General features: G+C 30.5%; 1 protein-coding gene and 2 long non-coding RNA genes across 5 annotated transcripts in view; 1 reads left to right on the top strand and 2 right to left on the bottom strand.

Moving 5' to 3' along the window:
• LOC107453267 (U20-hexatoxin-Hi1a) overlaps window positions 1–21,747 on the bottom strand; it is a 51,362-nt gene that overhangs the window by 10,714 nt on the left and 18,901 nt on the right. For 2 of the 3 annotated variants that reach the window (XM_071186284.1, XM_071186285.1), the window contains exon 3: window positions 19,296–19,504. The exons of the other annotated variant lie outside the window; for it this stretch is intronic. In XM_071186284.1, coding sequence (XP_071042385.1) covers window positions 19,359–19,504 — 146 coding nt within the window. In that variant the 3' untranslated portion in view covers window positions 19,296–19,358. Of the gene's footprint in view, window positions 1–19,295; window positions 19,505–21,747 lie in introns of those variants that run through there. 3 annotated transcript variants of the gene reach the window in all.
• LOC107453268 (uncharacterized) lies at window positions 135–5,951 on the bottom strand. Its single transcript, XR_001585304.3, has 3 exons — window positions 5,734–5,951; window positions 2,540–2,660; window positions 135–435 (listed from the first exon to the last, which is right to left on the bottom strand). It is a non-coding gene; the product is annotated as an uncharacterized lncRNA (long non-coding RNA).
• Window positions 6,091–21,747, top strand: part of LOC139426663 (uncharacterized) — a 24,639-nt gene continuing 8,982 nt past the window's right edge. The window contains exon 1 of the long non-coding RNA XR_011637890.1: window positions 6,091–6,229. This is a non-coding gene — a long non-coding RNA (uncharacterized lncRNA). The remainder of the gene's footprint in view (window positions 6,230–21,747) is intronic.

The following is a 21,747-nucleotide window of genomic DNA, read 5'->3' as shown; positions in this document are numbered from 1 at the left end:
ATATATATATCGATTTGAAATTTCATTTTAACAGCTCATGTATTGAAATAAAAGTTCAAATTAAGATTACAAGATAGCAAATTACATAATTTCAAGAATTTTTTCTTTGTCAGAATCTCTAGCGATTTATCTAGTTTCATCTAAATTATTTATTTCAACAAGTATAAATTTATCACATTTCTATGAAGAATGAAGAGTTTTAGAATACATTTTGAATCACAATTTGAAAACAGGAACTCGAGTCGAATAAATTCTCTTTTAAAAAAACATAGAGTTTTTAACTTTTTGGACAGTTAGGTTGTTCTCGGAGGACAGTTTTAGTAGTTTTGTGTCCTTTTTTGTCGACGCACCAACAGAATCCAGTTGCTTCATTGCACTGAACTTGTTTGTAATGACCTTTTTCATCACAATCTGGAATGAAGTTGCCAATTAATCCTGAAAAGATCAAATTGCATTAATTAGTAAACTAAAATTGAGGACAGAAACAGTATTTTGTAGCATCTAATTTGAAAACAAATTTGGAAGTCCTTAAAGTTTTAAGTTTTCATGATTCTTTTAAATTTGATTTCTCTGAATCACTTCATGTGTAAGCAATAGGATAGCTCGATCTACTTTTGTGATTTTAATTTTTATGTTAGAAAAATAAATACATTTTGTTTCAACGATTTCAATCTAAAGACCTAACTGTTTGATTTTTTGATTTTTATTAAACCACTCTAAAAAACTTTTTTCGAACTTTTGAATCATAGCTCAGCCCGTCGTTTCAATTAATTGATGAAAAAAAACAAATTTATTGAAGTCGAATAGTTGGAACAATAAAAAAAGAAGAAATAAATATGTTTAAAATGACTTTATTTTTCTAAGCTCCGTTTGTTTGTTTTAATAAAAATTGATTATTATAAATTATTAAATTTTGAGAAAAGAGAAAAAACGGTACTGTTAGAGCTATTTTATATTTCTAAAATACAATACGAATGTGGCTGTTTTCTATTACTATTTGATTCGTACCACGGGAAAAAATAACTAAGAAAATTTATAGTAAAATAAAATCATTGCTTTTTATTTCACCATATAGGTTGATCCAAAAATGCGTGGAAAAAATTTAAAGGTGTTGGAGATGACGAATTTAGAAGAACTCAGAGTAAATGATTTCAGCTGGTAAGAGCAGGAGGGAGAGTTAGAATGTGATGCAGAAACCACGAATACATGATATCAACGTGGCAACAATGTAATGCATGTATTATTCTGGTTGTGGTTCCTTATTGGTTTTCATGGTAAGGACTGAGCCGTATGGTCCAATCACACTGATCAGTGGATTGAAAATGATTCTATTCAGGTACTTGGAGGCAACTTGCAGTCAATCGTGGATTTCATGTACTTAAACAACAATGGGATTTTAATGGATAACGATGCGCCATGACACAGCAGCATTACTTTTTCACGACAGGTTTGAAGACCATTCAGGGCAGATCCAGCGAATGATTTGACAACAAAGATCTAACAACATGAATCTCATCGAATTTTTACGGGATATAATCGAAAGGTCAGTTCTTGAACTTTCGAGACCTTGGAGATCTAGTTAGGTTGCATGGTTGAATATTCTTGCAAGAGACTTCTAACTACTTGTTGATTTTATACTAAGTCGAGTTGCAGCACTTTGAGGAGCTAAAGGAGGTCCGCCATGATATTACGAAATATCCAATGACTTTTGTCACCTCAGTGTAGTTCCCGTGCTTATGGAAGGATTGTGCTCAATCTTACGTCAGACTTCTACCGGCACTGTCCTCACCGGGTTTGAACCTTATGTGTGTTGGTAATGATAGCTGAATCTATCTGTGAGGTGCAATCACCTAAAGTTTGACGTTTAGGTATTTCTTTGTTGGAAAATCGTTTCCTGTACAACCTTTACGTTGCTTTCCCACTTTCATTCGCAACTCCATACATCTGTATGCTCTTCAGCGGTGAATGCTGTATAAAATCATAAGAAGAGCTTCCGGCATACTTTTACTGCCCTACACAGAGCCCACCCACTCCTTTCACATGGCGTTTCTGGGCTGGCATTGTACGACGCATTCTTTTATATTCGCCCTCTGTTAGACTCTCCTTTCATTAATCTGTATTTGTAAACCACTGAAATTAATCTCAGAATTTTTTTTATATTCGTCCCCTATTAGACAGTCTTTTTTGAACAATCTGTATATTTGTAAACCACTGAAATTAATCTTGGAATTTTTTATATTCGTTCCCTCTTAGACGGACTTTTTTATTAACCTGTATATTTGTAAGCCACTGAAATTAATCTTAGAATTTTTTTATATTCATCACCTCTTAGACAGTATTTTTTGATTAATCTGTCTATTTGTAAACCTCTAAAATTATTGTTAGAATTTTAAAAAAAAAACTAAAGTCTACACGTATCGTTCGCATGAGGGTTTTCAAGTACGTTATTTTTATAATTGTAAAATAAAGCATTTTTAGGAAACTGTTTAAATGGTAAGTATATGCATAACATGGTAAATATAAAAAACTATGTACGTACCCTTTTCCCTCCTTTTCATTTGTTTTTTTCGATGTTTGTCGCATTTTTTGTGGCCAAATACAACAGAAATGAGGCATAAGAACAAAAACAAAATAATGATGAACTTCATATTTATTTTCCTCTGAAAAAATAAGATTAATTTTATTGTTGAGAAATTACGATTATAGGAACCATATTTTGATAGAAGAAGAAAACTTCAAAGCACGAAATGCAGGTGTGGAACAAAATAATGGAAACACTTCTATACTAACACATTTTTTCATATTTCTCAAGAAATACTGGGAGGATTATTCTAAAACATTCGAAGAGTCTGTAGCGTAACTACCACTACAAATATTAAATACCAAATCACTAGGATATAAGACATGTTAACTTGAATCCATCTCGAGGTACCTTTTGATAGATGAAGGTTGACATTGTCGATAATTAGTTCCCCTCAGAGATGACCTGTGAACGTGATATGAACATCCCACATTAAACAGTTGATTTGCTTAAAAATATACTGCTCAAAGAAAAAAAATATATCCGGTGAAGTAAATAAAGTCTCCCGATAATAAACAATATTGAAAGAAAGAATGAGCGAAATGCTATACACAAAAAAATAAAAAAAGATGAAAATATAAAGAGCAAAAATTGATATAAATAAAAAAACAGCTTGAATCAACTAGTGGAATGTGTTCATCGAATTCTATCACAGATAAAATTCTGGAAGGGGAGTAATATGGCGTAACTACCACTACAAATATTAAATACCAAATCACTAGTATATAATACACGTTAACTTAAATCATCGAGGTACCTTTTGATCGATGAAGGTTGACATAGTCTAAGATTAATTTTCTTCTTGTCTAAGTCATGCGATTTATCATACATAAAAATAAAATTTAAAGATTTTAGAGCTCTGAAGGACCAGCACTAAATTACGAACGAAAAAGAATATTTTTTGAACACCCTATGCCAAACAGCATAACGATAAAATTGTAATTTATTAATTATGTAGGTTATTATATACAACAACTACTTTAAACTATTTAATTTTAAACTTTTTAATTGTTTTAAACAATCTTTTATTTAATCTTATCACTTTTTAACATTTTATACTTGCCCATTTTATCACCAATTTTGATTTTATTGATCTTATTCCATGAACCATCATCATTTTATCATCTTGACCTTTCTCAAATACTGCCGGCTCTGGCTCACATCCCAGTGGAAATTTTTTCAATTCTACAGTAGTATCTTCAGAGCTCACTGGTTTTAAAGTACTATTTTATGGTATCTCTATTCTAGCTTCCGTATATTATATACTTGTTATAAAATTTTCCTTTTGTATTTTAAAATTTATATAAGGGTCCTTCGATCCAACTATTTTATCTGTACAAGAAAACTTATTTGTATACAAATTTCCAATGTGCCTGTTGCCATTGTTTTGAAAGTAAATTTTTGGTTTTAAATAAATGCCACAGGGCCACTCCCCCTGTGCGTATGCCGGTTCTGAACTGCCCCTCCTCTCCTGAGGGGGAGGGCTGTCGCGGTGTCGAGCTGTTTCTTCGAGCATACCTACCATATTTGNTTTGGGGGGGGGGGGGATGGATATTAAAATCCTTAACCTATACAATAACTGCACCAAATTTTCTCAAGCCTAGCTTAATTATTCACAAAGATATAGGCATTTTTATTTAAAACCCATTTTTTGGGCATACGCTTTCTTACTATAAATGCTAATTTATTGCTGATGTCTGAAACCTCTAACAGCTTTTAACTTTATTGATATGTTTGAGAAATCACATGACCTAAGCGTTTCCAAATTTTTCTAATAATTATTCTAGTATTTCTTTATAAATGTGAAAAATGATTTAATATAAAGTGCTTCCTTTATTTTTTTGCAACCCCTGTAATTCATGAATTTTTAGTCGGTATCCTAAATGCAAATCAATAATTATTGACATTAAATAAAAGCGATTTTTCAAAATTCACAAACAATCCATATAAATGATCAGTTTCTTTAAATGTCAAAGAAGGATAATTTATTCTTTATTGGTAATTGTTTGCCAGATACGCCATCTACAGGTCAAGATGAGTGGCCACAAAGAATAGCGGCCACAAGATGAGTGGCTATTAATTTTCAGGAATGGTCTAATAGCTCCTGAAAATATTATGCGAATCACGGACTGTTTAATGCGTAACGAAGCTAATTTCTATTGATTCTATCGATTTACTCAACTGTATTCAAAATCATCATTCTAAATTCTCTTCGATTCCGATCTTATAAATGTCTTTGATATGCTTAACCTTTTCGTGGTTCATTTATTTTTCTTTTGAATTTCTTTCACAGCGTTTTATGCATTATTAACAACTCAAACTAACATTTAAGGAGCTAAACAAATATAGCATTTAAGGAAACATTGATCATTTAGCCGAATTATATGTTTTTGTACAATTTTTATGTTTTAAGCACTTTTACATTCCACCGATTATTTATTTTTAATATTACACATAAGGATAGTGTTTTCAGTGGAAATGAAAACAATAACAATCTCGAGCTGTATGCCTACTCTAGTTCCGGTTAGAAAGTTTGCAGCTGCTTACTACTTGTTATTCTGCGAGGCGATATTTTCAAGCGGATAATTTTGTTTTCAATAAAAGAAATAAATTAGATAATTTCTGAGCTCAAATGTGCCGTATTTCATAAGATATTAATGTTTTTATGTAATTCTGGTGAGTTTGAAGTGAAAATTTGTTTTAGTTATTTAGAGATATATTGTTAAAAAAGGTGACATGGTTGCTAGATTTTGAGAAGTTTATTACTGTTTGTTCTTGTTGCAAGCTGTGCACCATCTTACGTTAGTGTTAACACTTTTAGCATTGTAAACACAAGTATTTTAGCATTGTAAACACAAGTAATAAGTAATAAAATACATTGTTTGCAAGAATCTCAAAACACAATGATGCCAAATGGCTTTAAAATTCAACGGAAACAGTAACCCGGAAATTTAGGCGGTACCAAGCTTGCAACGTTCCCTAGTGTAGAAAACACCATCCATAGTTACTGGCATAAAATGTAATATACATATATGTGCGCAAAATAAAGAAGTATTATTACAATAAAAACACATGAAATAAGAAAGTGTTATTACAATAAAAACACATAAAATAAGAAAGTGTTATTACAATAAAAACAATGATTTACTCACTTTTGCAGTAGAAGCGTTGATCAATACAAATGTTACATCAAAACAGGCGTCTTGGAATAAATTTCACGGAAGTTGGAAAACTTTCAAAACAAATGTGCTAATTCTGTTCAATCAATTGCACAATAGATGGCAGCACAAAACTGAAGTGAGAATTATTGTTCCAATCGTTATAATAGATCTGTAAACTACAACGGGTTTTGCGCTTCCCACAGGTGGACTTTCTAAAATCCTGTAGTTGGGAAGTATTCTTCCCAAGGTTTATCTTTCGAATTTTAAATCTTGTTAGTTTTAAACCTAGCAAAACATTCAATATCAAAAACACTAAAATCGTTTGTATCGTTTATCAACTCGGAAATGAATCAAAAAAGTCTGAAATGTAAGTTTTACTTTGATAAGCTGGATGTACTTAGTTTTGAGAAGTAGTTCATTTGAATTTGTAGTGCATTCACGGAAAAGATGGACCGAAAGTAGAATAGGCTTCCAGAATTTTGATCAGGTTCGTCACTTTTGGGTATTTTTTCTACACTTTTTTCTTTTACAGAATTAAGTTAAAAATAAAAAATCGAGGAGTTAGTCAGTTTATTATAAATGATGCCTTTTTAGAGGACTAAAGGTTGAACTGTTTTTGTTCTCGCAGAACGAATACGTTGGTATCGTTGTAGCAATGTACAAATCACTATAAAAAGGTAACAAATATTTGCTGTTTGATTAGCGTCACAATCAAACGCGTGCTTGACACGGCCATGTGACGTTTTTTTTAATTATATATCAAGAAAATTCGTTTTATGTTTTGTTCTGTTTTTCTTTACATTTTATTGTCTGTTTTTACGTGATATTTATTACTTAATGCGTTCTATTCTATTTTGTTTCAAATTTTTTTTGAGTGCTCGTTAAACTACTGTATTGATATATTTTGCTTTGGCTTCATTGATACAACATTTTCTAGATTTTCATAAATATTTTTTTCGGATTTTTCTTAATTATTTCATTTTTTTATTTTCAATTATTTTTTCTTCTCTTTCTTCATTATTCTGTAATTTTTCCCATGTTTTCTCTGCATTTTTAACTTAGATATTGATACAATGTCGTATATCTTCTTGTCGTATCATATTTGAATAATTTTTTTACGGTTTAAAATTATTTAAATTTGTACTGCTATCTGGAATGAAGCATATTCTAGCCAGTCAGAAAGTGTTCCTAATTTTAACAGCAAGATTTCATTGTTAGAGACTCAAAATCTAACGATTAAAAACGTTATAAAAATCCTCTGTAGCATGTCGGTACCTGTAGTGTATTATTTAAGGACTGGTTGGGTTGAATGCGATAAAAAGCCCTGAATGCAACAGTACTTTTTATCGTGATCTATTTTATTCTTTTTGAGACAGTGCATTATCTTTGCTTAGGTTACAGATAATAATTCAATTTAAATTTGTTTCATAGTGAAAACGAAAAATTTTGGCTATTTTCGGTGTTCTATAATTATATACCTATATTTGACTATTTTATATAATTATATCCCTTCTATTAATTATGATCTAAATTTAAGTTTGAGACGTGTTTGTTGCAAAAAGTAATAGGTATTTCTAATTATTAAGCTGCTTATAACTGATACTGAAAAAAATTGTGCTTGATCTCCAGCGATTAGTACATTGCAATTTATTAACCACGTGACATATGCACATACATTCGCAAAGTACTAACCACTCTAAATCATTTTGTATCGGTAAAGGGATTTATTTCGCTATTTCCGATAAAAGTTATCCAGAAAACTTTTTATATACTTTGTAAATAGAAACCAAAAGATGCAGACAATAAGACGTAAATTTTTTTTCTTTAAAATACTATTATTCAGCTTTGTCTGATTCTGGGTAAAATAACTAAAGAAGTAGAAAATTGGAAAAGTAAGTAATTAAAGATAAATTGTGAAAGTTACTGGAGGAGGAGAGCAAAATGCGAATTATCCAATTTGTAGAAATCTTGCACAGAGGAAAAAGAAATGGTGAAAATTACTAGAATATGGTAAAATTTACTGAGTTAGTGTCACCAAAAAGTTAGGTGATTTTTATTGGAGCGCTTTGGTAATTGCGCTCGGTTAAATTAGCAATTACTTAAGGTTTTTTAATGACCATGGTGTTTCGTATAATTAAGGTAAAATTTGTCAATTTTAATATGATACTCCAAAGAAGTTACACTGTCAGATCAGAAGTTACACTGTCAGCCCCCGGAGAAGTTTTCGGATAAGAGTTTGACCCGTTGCCGCGTGAGAAGCAAGCACTAGAAAATTACAGTAAAGTAAAATTAAAACTAATAAAGATTGATACACATTAGAAAATATCACAATATCGATTGTTTGTAAATTTAAAACGATAAATCAAGTTTTTAATCCAAGTGGGAAAGTAAAAAATACGAAGTGGATAAATGAAAGCAAAATGTATCTGTGCAAGAACAGATAGTTCAGCATCCCCAATGAGATTTATAAAATTAAAAATCAATCATAATAATTCCAAAAGGGAATTACAGTTAAAGCTAAAATAAAATTTCGGAGAACGACATCAAGGTGTATGGCTATCACAAAAGAGGTCACCAATGACCAAAAGTTTTCCACGGAAGGGAAAAGACCCCGGAACCAGTCCAACTGCCTTGCTTAAAATAAAAGATCAAAGAGATATTGAAGAGAACCAGAATTCTTAAAAACAAGTCAAATCGCTTAAAACATCTAAAAGCGTAAAATTAACCAAAAATAAAAGGGTCAAAAATGTAGTTAAAAAACGTATAAAGAGTCAGGTAAAACATCAATTGGTAAAAACAGGAAAAATCCCATCAAAAACATATAAGATCTAAAATAAGATTCATGAAATAATTAAAATAGGCGACTAAAAGTTCAAAAATTCTAGTATCCCCTTTTCAAATCAATGTGCCTCTTGGATGAAAAATGTTCTAAGGTATTTCAAAGTTTCTTTTAAAAGGCTAAAAATTCGGAAAGGACACCAGGTAAGACTGAAGATGCTGAAGTTCACTAAGGTCCAAAACTTCGGTTCGTATGTCCAACGTATGATGAGGATTTTGGTCCAAGAAGAGGATAAAGTCCCCAGAGCTCGGTAAAAACAAGGTAAAGTATTGGAAAGCAAATATTAAAATCAGGAAATCTAAAAGCCAAAAGTTTAAAACTAGATAAAATTAGTCAAGTGTACTCTAGGGGTCAAGCAGATCTTCTAAGGTATATATAAGAACTTCAATGATTTTTTTTCCTTTTTCTCCTAAAGCATGGCAGTAAACCAATTATACGGTTTAAAAAAATTCAGTTTTGTTTTTATATAATTTTAAGAACTATCAATTTGAAAATCAAAATTTCTGGTAAACCGATATCATACGAACGGATAAAATACCTAATGAATCTTTAATTATTGCATATTTTGGTTTTATTATAGAATTAGTTTTTTTTTATCAGACTAGGAAGCTGAGCCTCTGATTTTTCGTCTCGCCAACTATCGTAATTAATTTTTAAACGCTTTGTCTTTAAACGTCAATATTTTTTATAAAAAGGAAAAATATTTTGCTTTCAAATTATACAAATATTGAAACTTCATTTGTCAGGTGTGCTCATTTGTGAAATTCATTGCGTTAGTGGTAACGAAATAGGCGATTACCTGGAATAATCATATGAACTTGGAAAAAAAAAGCTTAACCTAAAGAATTCACATACGAATAATACGTACAAATACATACGAATAATACGTAAAAATACGTACAAATAAACAAGTTATTTTGCTCGTTGACGTCATTTGAATCGTTATAATAGCAATTCCAATAGAAAAAGGTTTTTATCGCTTCTTATTAAGGTTCTTTTTTTATTTTGAAAACTTTATACACTATAAATGTTAAGATTTATATCCAGCATCATGTAATCTCTCTCAAATTTCTTGTTTTGTTTAACATCTGCTCGAGTGTGAGTTTATAAGTCTTCTCTAAGAATGAAAAAATTAGTTTATATCTAAATAAATTAAAGCTGAAAAAGTTCACGAAAAATCACATAAATTGGCAATAACTTTCGAAAATTTTGAAATTTTTTTTAAAATAAAAATTTGAAATAAAGGACCCTTTTTCCCAGAAAAATTCACAGTTAATTAATTTTTTTAAAGTAATATATAAATAATATAAAATAATATTTTTTTTTTATTTCGCAGTACTTTCTGTACAGTTTTTAACACACCTTTGTAATTTGACGTTTCTAAGTAATGCAGTTTCTTCACAGCAAAGCAAAATATAATGTTAAGTTGAACTTCCAAAGCAGCTGCTGCCGATGTGATTTTTTAATATAGAACAGATAAACGCACCGTTACGATAAATACGGTAATAACTGTTTATCAATAGTGTAAAAATGCAGAACAAACGAAGAATAAATAAAAAGAGAACTTTTCTTTTCCTCCCCAACCCCAGTAGTGGTTGGGAGGACAGGAGGGTGCAAACCCCTTTCAAGAACTTCTGCTGCCATACTTTTAAATGTTGTTTTTTCCTTTATACACGGGGACCGCACCAAACCTTTGGGGATTGGCTTACTTTATGTCTATGGAAGCTAGCATTCTTCCCTTATTTATATTTTTCAGTAGAACGTTTGGCTCGTGTTTATTAAAATGCGAGTTGGTATGCCACCGTACGAAGAATCCCTATGTATGAAATGGTGACTGGTGCACTTTAAATCTATCGGGGTCACAAGGTCCTCTAAGTTCCCATAATAAATTCATTCATCTGGGATTCTCTGGTTCAGATTAAGATGTGTGGATGAATGAATTGACTATAATTATGTCATCCCTGTAAAACGGGCTATGACGAGTGTGGGACTGACGTCATATTCTTAGAAACAGATGGCACCACTGAACAAGTAATACACTCTCGGCCTTAAAATTTAGCTGAATTTCAAGCAGGCTTGCTGGTATTGTCAAGTCGCATAAATAACAACGACAAATTTACCAGAATTTCTTTACCAGTATGAGAATACCGTAGTGATTTTTATACTTTGATTTATTACATTGAATTGATTTTTGGTAACTTATTTGCCTTTTAAAATATAAATTTTTAAGAACGGAGACGTAAACTTCAGAACTTATATTATCTATACACGAATATAAATTTTGGGGAGTGCTGAACCATAATATCATGCAACTTCGTTGCAATCTTAATCTGGCTTTGGTTCGACAGTATTAACGTACAGCTTAAACTTGATTATATTTTACTACGGTTCGTATTACTCCCCCTTTCTCTAAACTACTAGTGTCTGAGGTTCACTCCCTGAAGTTAGCTGGGGTAAATTCAGCGTGGAAGGACCCACCAGATCATGATTGGCATGTCCCGGATTATTCCTGCAGTGCACTTGTCCTAGATTTGCTCAAACAGCTTTGTCAAGACTTAGGACCGGCCATATAAAGTGTTTGACCTTCAGAGCGAAGGAAAAGACTTATGCCTATTGTCATTGCTCAGCCATCGCTTCTCCATCTCATCTTTTGGATTGCATTGGTGCCTCTGTGAGGCAACTGATGAGTGATGGAGAGACTGTCTATGACTTGCTGATGCGACATGATCTTCTGGACTTAGTCTAGGGCTCTAGACCAAGGGGATAAGTAACAACAGCAACAACATGGTTCGTATTGAGCGAAATCATGGTTGAATTTAAGATCCCATAAAAGCTGCAACAAATGTTCAATATAAGTAGCTTCAAAGTACCTACATCGAGGTTTATCATTGAAAAAGATTCTCTCAGTCTAATAGCTATATTATTGCTAAAAAACGAAAAAAAAACAGTTAAATTTTCAGTTAATCAGATCAAAATTCATTGTTTTTAGTTTGGATAATTTAAGATTGGTTTACAATGTTTTATTATTTTCCTGTTGGTTTACCATTATTATCATTCTACGGTTGGTTCACTGTTATTATTATTTTACGGTTACTTAACCATTATTCATTAATTTTGAAAAACATTGCACTTAACAATCAGTTATAAAAGTCAAAAATATTTTTAACTAATTTAGTTAAAGTGTACTTTAAATAATAAGTTCAAATAATAAAAAAATTGAATTCGAAATTTCACTCACAGAAATCCACCAAGCCTTGAGAATGTTTTTAATGTTTTATTCAATTGTTCAGTTCATTCAAAAAATATTTTTTCGAAGTTTATATAGCAAATGAACTAATAAATGATTACGCTTAAAATGATACTAAAATCTTTATTTCTTTAATAAATTTAGAAAGTGCTCTTCTGCTTATGCTGTTATAGTAATTATGGTTTTAAAAACAGACATAATTATAATGACTTAATTATGAGGAGTTGTTTGATATCTGAGCTTTCATTTGACAATTATAGGTCAATTCAATTAAACTGTTGTTGTTTTATTGTTTATATAGGAAACAGTAAAATATTGTATTGTTCTCTAATTTTTTCTGTAATTGCCTGAAGTTTATTTTATTTATTTTTTCAAGATATATCATGCATTTTATTTCGTAATTATTGGTCAATTCGTCTTACTTTTGCAATGTCAATTTCGAAATGACTTTTTAATGGATATTTTTGTATCAAATAAATTTGAACAATTTTAAGTTAAACAATATAAAGAGAAAGCACAATGAATTGTTAAGTGAAATTTATTATATCGATCACTGAAGCAAAACATCCAATTTTTATTACTTCTAACAGTTTGGTTTTCCTCAGTTATATGTGTGAGTTGGTTTGGTTTGCTGTATTATAACATTATGAAACCACTTTAATGTATTTCAAACCATTGCCAAAAGATTATTTCATTTTATACGCTAAATATACAGCACCTGAAAATTACGATTCACCATTCGCCACGTTTCGTGTCAAAATATAATTAGCTACTTAGATTTAATACACAATCGGTTACTTTTTTCCATGTTTTTTTTCTGAATATTGTTTAATGATAAAAGTTTATCAATACCGTAAATAAATAAAAAGCCGTAGTTTAAGTGCCTTACACTTGAAACAATGCGATGATTTTAAACTTTATGTAATCTAGCCGTGAAGAACAATCTGAGCATTAGAACAGACAAATAACTAAAACTAGTGGGCTGCACCCCCTGATCGCTAACGCTCCCACACACCCGAAAATTGCTACGCAATCTTATATGGTTTGCTTCGCAAACCAAGCTCACTTTGCTCGCTACTAATTTAGGTACATTGCAAATGCACAAAATTCTAAGAATTCAAAACAATCATTCAAATCCATATAAAAACATTTTTTTTAAAAAAAAATATATCTTTTTAGCTGTAAACCTGAATTTCCTCTTTTTTACTTTCCAACTACTCTCATCCCTTGGCATCAATAATAATGTGGCGATTTTTTACGTTTCACCTAAACAAATAAATACAACATTCCCATTAATTTCGCCTTTACATAAATAATTTTTTCTATTCAATTACCGTTGATTTTAAATTAAATTTTTTTTAGAAAATTCTTTTAAAAGAAATATAAATGAAAAAAATGCATGGTATCAGACAAATTTAAAAGAATAAATTTGGTGACGTAGCCCTCGCGTGTTACCACATTATGTTGCTCATTGAATTCATCTGACATAGCGAATATAAAATAATTCCATATTTAAATTCGTAGAATAAGCTATTTTTTTATCAAATAGATCTATAAGCTAGATATTGTCACTGATGTTATTCTTAAATTATGTGACAAAACTGAATTGTCTATATTTAAATTTAAGACAATGATTAGCGTTTAACCAATCAGAAAATTCCATTTCCTTTTCTGCACATCCCCTTCGAACGATCCGTCGTAGAATGCTATAATATCGACAGTGACCTTCCTCTTGCTTCAAACTATATGTTAAGTTTCATCGATTTCGTTTGAATGATTTAGGAGTCTATAAGGGACACACACACACACACAGAGAGACATTAATTTTTATACTCTTAGATTAGGCAGTGGTAAATAAAATAAAGCAAAGAATTATTCGACACACCTTCTAATAAATTGGTTATGTAATATTTCGGATACATGTGTTCTTTTTTCGTTCTGAAAATGGCACTTACCTGGTTCTTCCACTAAGTGTAACTAAAATAATTTTTTCATTTTACTTAATGTTATATGTTGTAGTGTTACATGTTGCAACGTTATAGAAGTAAGAAGAGCTATTTGTTTGTATTTCATACTAATGGAATAAAGATAAAATGTATTTAGCATCTCTTGGCATGATGCTATTCATACCGATTCATGATAGTTTAAATTTACCACTACTGAGTGATTTTCTCAGGTACATATCCCTTTCGAGGGGCTGTAAAACATTTATTTTCTAAGTATAGTTATTAAAACTGGAGCTTTAATAATCACTAAATATATCAATAATTTTTTACCTATATAAGTCTGTTTGGTATTTATAACATAACCTTTCAACATTTGAGTTTATACACATTTGTCAGTGGACGCCAGCTAAGGCCGCATTAATTTAAAGAAAAGAAGAAGAAAAAAAACAGAACTTTATAAGGATTTTGGAGCATGACCATTTCTCTATGTTACCTTTAACTTACTGTTAAAATAACTAAAAGTAGTGATGGAAGAAAGTTATTTTAATTTTAATTCATTAAAATATTAATACACTTTCTTAGCTTCCACTGGCAAAAAATATATTCTGAAACTACGGAAAACTTGTAGAATTCTTATCAAACCTAAATCGCCAATTACCACATTACCAGTAGTACATATTACCGTCAGGGATACATATGAATTTAGCGTCTTCTGTGAATGTTCTCTTAAGCGAATTTCCCATTACTCTTTCTTCCATGGGTTTGGCTTTTTAGTATATAGCTTATTTTATATTATTTCAATTAATACACATGATCAATATTAATTGAGTATTAGTGTCAATAATAATATGCAGATTTTTCATGGTTACTCGAAGCGCTTTTCTCCTTGTTTTTGCTTTTTAGGACAGAAGTTACTTTTTTTAAATTTAAATTAATGCATATTACCAACATTAATTAAGCATCATTGTCCTCTATGATAGTAAGACGACTTCTTACGGTTCTTCTAAACAAATAGATACCTTTACTCAATTTCTTTTTCTTTCTAGTACATAGCTTATTTCTTTTATTTCTATATGCATATATTACCTTAATTAAGCATTGGCGTAATTAAGCCTCATTGGCGTCGAGTTTTTATGTTTCTCCTTAACGAATTAGTACCGCTTTCTCATTAGTTTTCACTTTTGAATACATAAATATTTTTTTTCTATTTCATTACCGTGAATTTCAAATAAGTAATTTTTTTAGTAACAAGTTTAAAAGAATTAATATAAAGAAAATAAAATTGGGTGTAATATGAAAAAAGCACAACTACTTCCACTTACTAGGAATAACATTTACCTTTTAGTTTAATTAATAAACTGAGTTTTAAATATGCTTACTAAAATAAAACTAGAATAAAACTTCGGTAAAACAACAATATAAATTATTTCCAAAGGAACTAGACTAATACAATTCCAACCTGGCGAGTAGCGACTTATAACAAGACACTTCGTTTGATGCTTTTACTTGTTGCTAGAAATCAGGTTCGCAGAAAATGCTGTTTACTAGTTAAATTTAGTAGGAATAACACGATCTGTGACGTAGGCTATAGTAAACCCAATTGCGTAGCATCAGACAAAGTATAAACTTGATGACGTAAACTACGCGTGCTACCACGTAATGTTCATTGAATTTATCTGACATTGCGAATATAAAATAATTAAATATTTAAATACGTGCAATAGACTATTTTTTGTTCAAACAGAGCTATATGCAAGCAATTATCACTGATGTTATCTTTAAAATACGTGGACATTTAACAGCTAAATTTAAAACAATGGCAAACGTTTAATGTCCAATCAGAAAATTCCATTTCGTTTTCCACGCATCCTGCAGGAACGATTTGGCTCAGAATGTTCTAATGTTTACAGTGACCTTCCTCGTTCTTGAAACTATCTTTATGGCAAATTTCTTCGCTTTTTGTAGGGTGGTTTAGAAGTCTATAAACGACATATATACACAGACAGACATTCATTTTTATATATATATATGTTACCGGCAAAGTATGAAATCCGGCATTGTATAGAATGCCTAAAATTAGCCGACAAAGTATCACACATTGCCTAGTCATTCTATAGAATGCCAAGTATAAAATACATCTCCGATTCGTCAAAATGTCATTCAAAAATGACAAATTCAAAACGTTCTCCGATTTGATATTAATTTATTAGTGGATATAATTACATTTATTCGATATTTTAATACTTACTGACGATAGATTACATTTATTCGATAATTTAATACTTACTGACGATAGATTACATTTAGTATTCGATAATTTAATACTTACTGACGATAGATTAGAAGAAACATCAGAGAATTGTATACCGGACAATGGCACTTGACCTTAAAAAAAACATCAGTGTAGGATATACCGGGCAAATGTATGCCTGGCAGTGGCACTAGACCTAGTATACATTTCGGACATTTACCAAAGGTCTAATTAAGTGCCATAGCCCGGTATACATTTGCCCGATATATCCTACACTGATGTTTTTTTAAGGTCAAATGCCACTGCCCGGTATACATTTGCCCAGTATACCCTACACTGATGTTTTTTTAAGGTCAAGTGCCATTTCCCGGTATACATTTGCCCGATACTCCAAACACTGATGTTTCTTCTAATCTATCGTCTGTAAGTATTAAAAAGTCGAATAAATGTAATTATATCCACGAATATATGAACATCAAATCGGATGTAATAAATGTTTCGGACATTCACCAAAGCGACTATGTGATTGTCAACATTCACCGTTGAAAGTCAACAACCACCGATTTCGGTCATTCACAGTAACATGCACATCATTTACATAATAACCTCACCAGGACGTTTAATTTATACTTTGCCTAAATAGCATGTGGCATTCTATCGAATGCCTAGGCATTTTATATAATGCCTAGGCATTTTGTATAATGCCTAGGGAAAGTATGTAGTACTACTCATATTTCATACTTTGCCTAAAAACATCCGGCATGCTATACAATGCCGGGGTTTCATACTTTGACGGTAACATATATATAGATTAAATTTACTTCGTAGAATCTACTTCGTACACAAGAACCCATGCCATCATACTCTGCTAGGGGTTCTTCCCTATTATGAACTGTTTCTTCGTGTACTTCTGAACAGGTCATAATTGCTAATCTTCTGTAGCCGCGTTCGACGACATTTCCAGGCAAGAGTTTCTACGTAGTTTTAATCCTGACTATGTGTCCTAACTCCTCTAGAAGTTTGTCAAAACATTTAAGAGATCTCTTGTTATATCGTTTTCAAACTTGAATATTTCGACAAAAATGGATTAAAATGTCATTTTAAAAAAATCTGTAGCCTTAGTAGCAAAACTAATTTCAGATTCGAAATCTCCTCACCCAAATTGGGCAAGGTCAAGTATTTGCTTAAATTTGTATTTGTTCCCCAGAATAATAATTAATCTGGGCCTGTTCGAAGAATGATGTCTCAGATTCTACTAAGAAATGAATGCACGTTGCAGCGTGATGAGACTGGTACGAATTGTGAAAAAGGCTGTAACCTTAGTATGCAAGATGACTCAGTCATCTCCGGTCATCTGAAAAGAACAATAATTTTCCTAGGGCCGGGATAGCCTGGTCGGTAGGGCTCTGGGCCCATATCCAAGAGGTCGTGGGTTCGATCCTCGCCGGCCGAAGACTCCCCGTGTAGTAAATGGTGACTGATGCACGTTAAATCTGTCGAGTCTCAAAGTCCTCCATGTTCCCATAACAAATCAATACCTCTGGGGGGTACTGATCCAGGAGTTTTCTTGTCTTCTGGATTGGTTCAAAATTAAAAGGTTACGGAGTTGAACATTAGTAGTCGTAAACCCATTAAATTGGGTCGGCTGTTCAACGACGGTTATAAAAAAAAAATAATTTTCCTAAAAATCGTTTCTGTTCTCAACACACTTAGGATTGTATGAAACTTTGTCAAATTTGTATGAAACTTTTGCAAGATCGCTGTGGAAACTTTTCTGTGTTTAAGGCGGCCTTTAATGATGATTGTTTATCGGAATGCTCAGCCTAAGAACGGATTCCGGCATTTTTCAAAGTGGCAAGAAGAGGTTAGCTATGTAACCATCAACATAAGCCATCGACAAAAATGTAATGCGTGTGACTGAACTGTATGCTATTTTAGTTTTCGTTTTACACCACATCTATTAGAAATTTCAAACACTTCTGGTTTAACATCCGGAACGATTGGAAACTTCACCATGACAACGCGTCTTATCATTCAAACGCTTTTTGCTCGATTCATGGGTTTCAATTATTTTCCATTCGTCCAATAATTCTTGTGCTTGAAAACTTTTGTGTACGAATATCGTATTCAGACAATTAATAAGTTACAGAAGGTAATTCAAAGCTTTAAATAACATTTCAAAAATGCCTGCAGTGTCTGGAAATCTTGTTAGAAGCAATGCGTCGATTATGGAGAGCTATTTATTGAAACCTTTTTATGTATTGTAAGGATTCTAACACTAATTATTTTTAATCGACTTATTAACACTAGTTTTTGAATAGATTCTGTGTGATTCAACATTTAAACTTTTGTGTTTAAAAACAGAACTAATTGTATATACTCAATTGAAATTTAATAATTTCTTTTTTCAAATCTTTTAATAAGGTGGTGTTTTTTTCATTAGTAAAAATTTTTTGTTAATAACTATACACTCTATGAAGCTGGCATTTTTCTCTTTTAATTTCTTCACTTACCTTATTTATACATTTCATTGTAAATAATTTAGTTTAATTTGTAATCTTTTAAAAGCTCAGGAAAAATTCACTCAACGCTGTGGAATGTTTTCAAAGTAGTCCAACTTCCGAATAATTAACATGTTATGACTGGTTTTAAAGGCAGAACTATAAACCAATAATGATTAGATCGAATATTTTTATAAGGCAATTTTCAGTGAAAATATATTTTTTGTAAGACAAACGCTTTCTTTACGTTCTGAACTAATTTTTTTAAACTTAATAAAATGTTACTTAATCTTTTTTTTACGTAGCTCTACTATTGGAAAAATGATCAGAACTGCTTTCCTCATAGTCTGAAATTAAATTTTTTAAACTTAATAAAGTATTATATAACTTTTTTTATTAAACAGACTTTTTCATATTCTAAAACTGATTTTTTTAAACTTAATAAAATATTACTTAATTTTTTTAGCGTAGCTCTTCTGTTGGACAAATGATCAAACATGTTTTCTTTATATTCTGAAACTGATTTTTTTAAAACTTAATAAAATATTACTTAATTTTTTTTAGCGTAGCTCTTCTGTTGAATAAATGATCAAACGTGTTTTCTTTATATTCTGAAACTGATTTTTTTAAACTTAATGAAATATTACTTAGTTTTTTTTATCGTAGCTCTCCTGTTGGGTAAATAATCAAACTTTCTGTACAGCTTCATTTAATTTCATTATTAGTTTTTTGAAAAATAATGTTTGAATATTTTTAATGTAGTTGTTCATTCACCATTTTGAATCTTTTATTAATTTTTTAAATGAAATTAAATTGTTTGTTTAAACAATTTCTAACAGTTTGGTTTTCCTCGGACAGATTCGGTGAGTTTGTTTCCATCTTTGTCAGCGCACCAACAGTATCCAGTTGATCCGTGGCACTGTACTTGGCTGTAGCTACCATCTGCATCGCATGTTGGAATAAAGTTGCCAATGACTTCTGAAAAATTTTTTAAAATTAATATTTAGGTAAAATTAAAATTTCTTGGCAAAAAAAAACTTTTTGAACATGGAATTTAGATAATTCTTAGTTTTAAATCCTTATTATTGAGAATTTTAAAATATTCATATTGTATATTTTAAATGTGAAATATTATTTACAAACAATATTGATTTATTTCTGAGAAATTCATAAGGATTATCTATGGTAATTTTTTTTACTGAACATTCTTATTGTTTTTGTTTTATTTAAAAAATATATCTCAAGAAAGTAAGGTTAATGCAGTATGTGTAAAATTAAAAGTAACAACACATGAAGTTTTTGTCTGCTTTTAAGTCAATACGAGTTATAAATGGAGGGGTGACGTAAATTTAATAAATGCGAACTATACTTTAGATTGCCAATTGGAATTCGTTGCTGTTTCTTGTAAGCATAACACTAATAAGGTTTATTCATTATGATAAAAACATTATCTTGATAGTTATGCTAAAAAGAATGCGCTTCCGAAATATCTAAATTGCTTATCTTTCTTCAGATACTTTTGTTATTTATTTATGCCATTCAATTATATAATATGTCATATTGTGCTTATAATTGAATCAAGTGAGGGAAACCTCAATCCTGATATGCCATTCCTTCATATGAGCTTTTATATTGTAATTATAATTGAATCGAATAATCATAAGGAAATTCAATCCCAATATGCCATTCCATTATATAAGCTTTGGTATAATAATTATAATTGAATCGAATAATCTTAAGAAAACTCAATCAATTTATTTATGCCATTCAGTTATATAATATGTCATATTGTGCTTAGAATTGAATCAAGTGAGGGAAACCTCAATCCTGATATGCCATTCTTTCATATGAGCTTTTATATTGTAATTATAATTGAATCGAATAATCATAAGGAAATTCATTCCTAATATGCCATTTCATTATATAAGCTTTGATATAGTAATTTTAATTGAATCAAATGATCGTAAGAAAATTCAATCCTAACATGATATTCTATTATAAAAGCTTTCGTGTTGTAATTTGAATAAAATAATCTTAAGAAATCTCAATCCTAATTTGTCGTTTCGTTATATGAGCTTCCGTGTTATAATTATAATTGACTCGTAAAATCTTAAAGAAGGAACTCTATCAGAAAATGTACTTGAAAATAAATAACTTTAAAGTATAAAACAACGAAAACATCTTATTATGCAAATAAGACGTGTTTTATTGATTATAAGAACAGCACGCCTGTCCATATTCTTAAATCTTTGTTCTTCTTTCATCTTTAAGATGTTTTCATCGTTAAGATTTTTTTTCTTCTTCATATAGAGCGTCTCATGCAAGCCCTCAAAACACCTCAACGTTTATTCCTTATTTTGATTTTCACGTTCGTAATCAAAATTTCACCATTAGTTAATGTAAAAGCATGGTTTATTTAATTTTCTTAAGAAAAATTATTTTATGAGCCATTTATATGAGTCTTTTTGGATGTAGTTTTAAGGTATAATAATAAAAACAGAGCTGTTGAAATTCCAACTGTTAATATTCGGCATTTTTGTTCTCATTTAATCGCCAATTGTTAAATTTAAAATAAATAATTTTAATTTGGAATAAAATATAAACTTATTATTTAGTACTTTAGCAACGCCATGTTTGTTTTATAATATTTTAAAAATAGTTTGCCTATGTATCTAAAAAAACTGTTGGTTTTAACTGACTGCTACTCTATTTAAATTTAAATAAATGAACTTATTTAACATGGGCAGTCTAAATTCAAGTAAATATTTCAGAACCATAATAAGAAGTTAGCCCCATATATATATATATACATACAAGAAAACACGAAGAAAGTTAAGGAAAACAATAAGTTTCAGTTATTGCGCTTAAGCTGCAAGTAAACAGAACTCATTAGATAAGATCAAAATGTAGAACAAAGCAAAGAAAAGTTATAGACATATGAAAAAAAAGGGGGGGGTGGAAATAATAAGTAAAAAAATAACAAACAACAGCTAAAGAAAAAAAAAAAGAAGAATGAAATTTTATTAATAAAACCGGAAGAAAAAAAATATAATCATTTCATCAGCCCACACGATTATATCCGCAAAACAGAGTGCTTGCATCCTTTTTTTTTCTTTTTTTAAAAACTGTTGTTTGTTATTTTTTTACTTATTATTCCCTCCCCTTTTTTTCCATACGTCTTTTTCACACACACACACACGCATATATATATATATATATAT

Source organism: Parasteatoda tepidariorum, chromosome 10 (assembly GCF_043381705.1).
Source record: "Parasteatoda tepidariorum isolate YZ-2023 chromosome 10, CAS_Ptep_4.0, whole genome shotgun sequence".
In the NCBI taxonomy this organism is placed as follows: Eukaryota; Metazoa; Arthropoda; class Arachnida; order Araneae; family Theridiidae; genus Parasteatoda; species Parasteatoda tepidariorum.
This window is presented reverse-complemented; position numbering and strand designations above follow the sequence as displayed.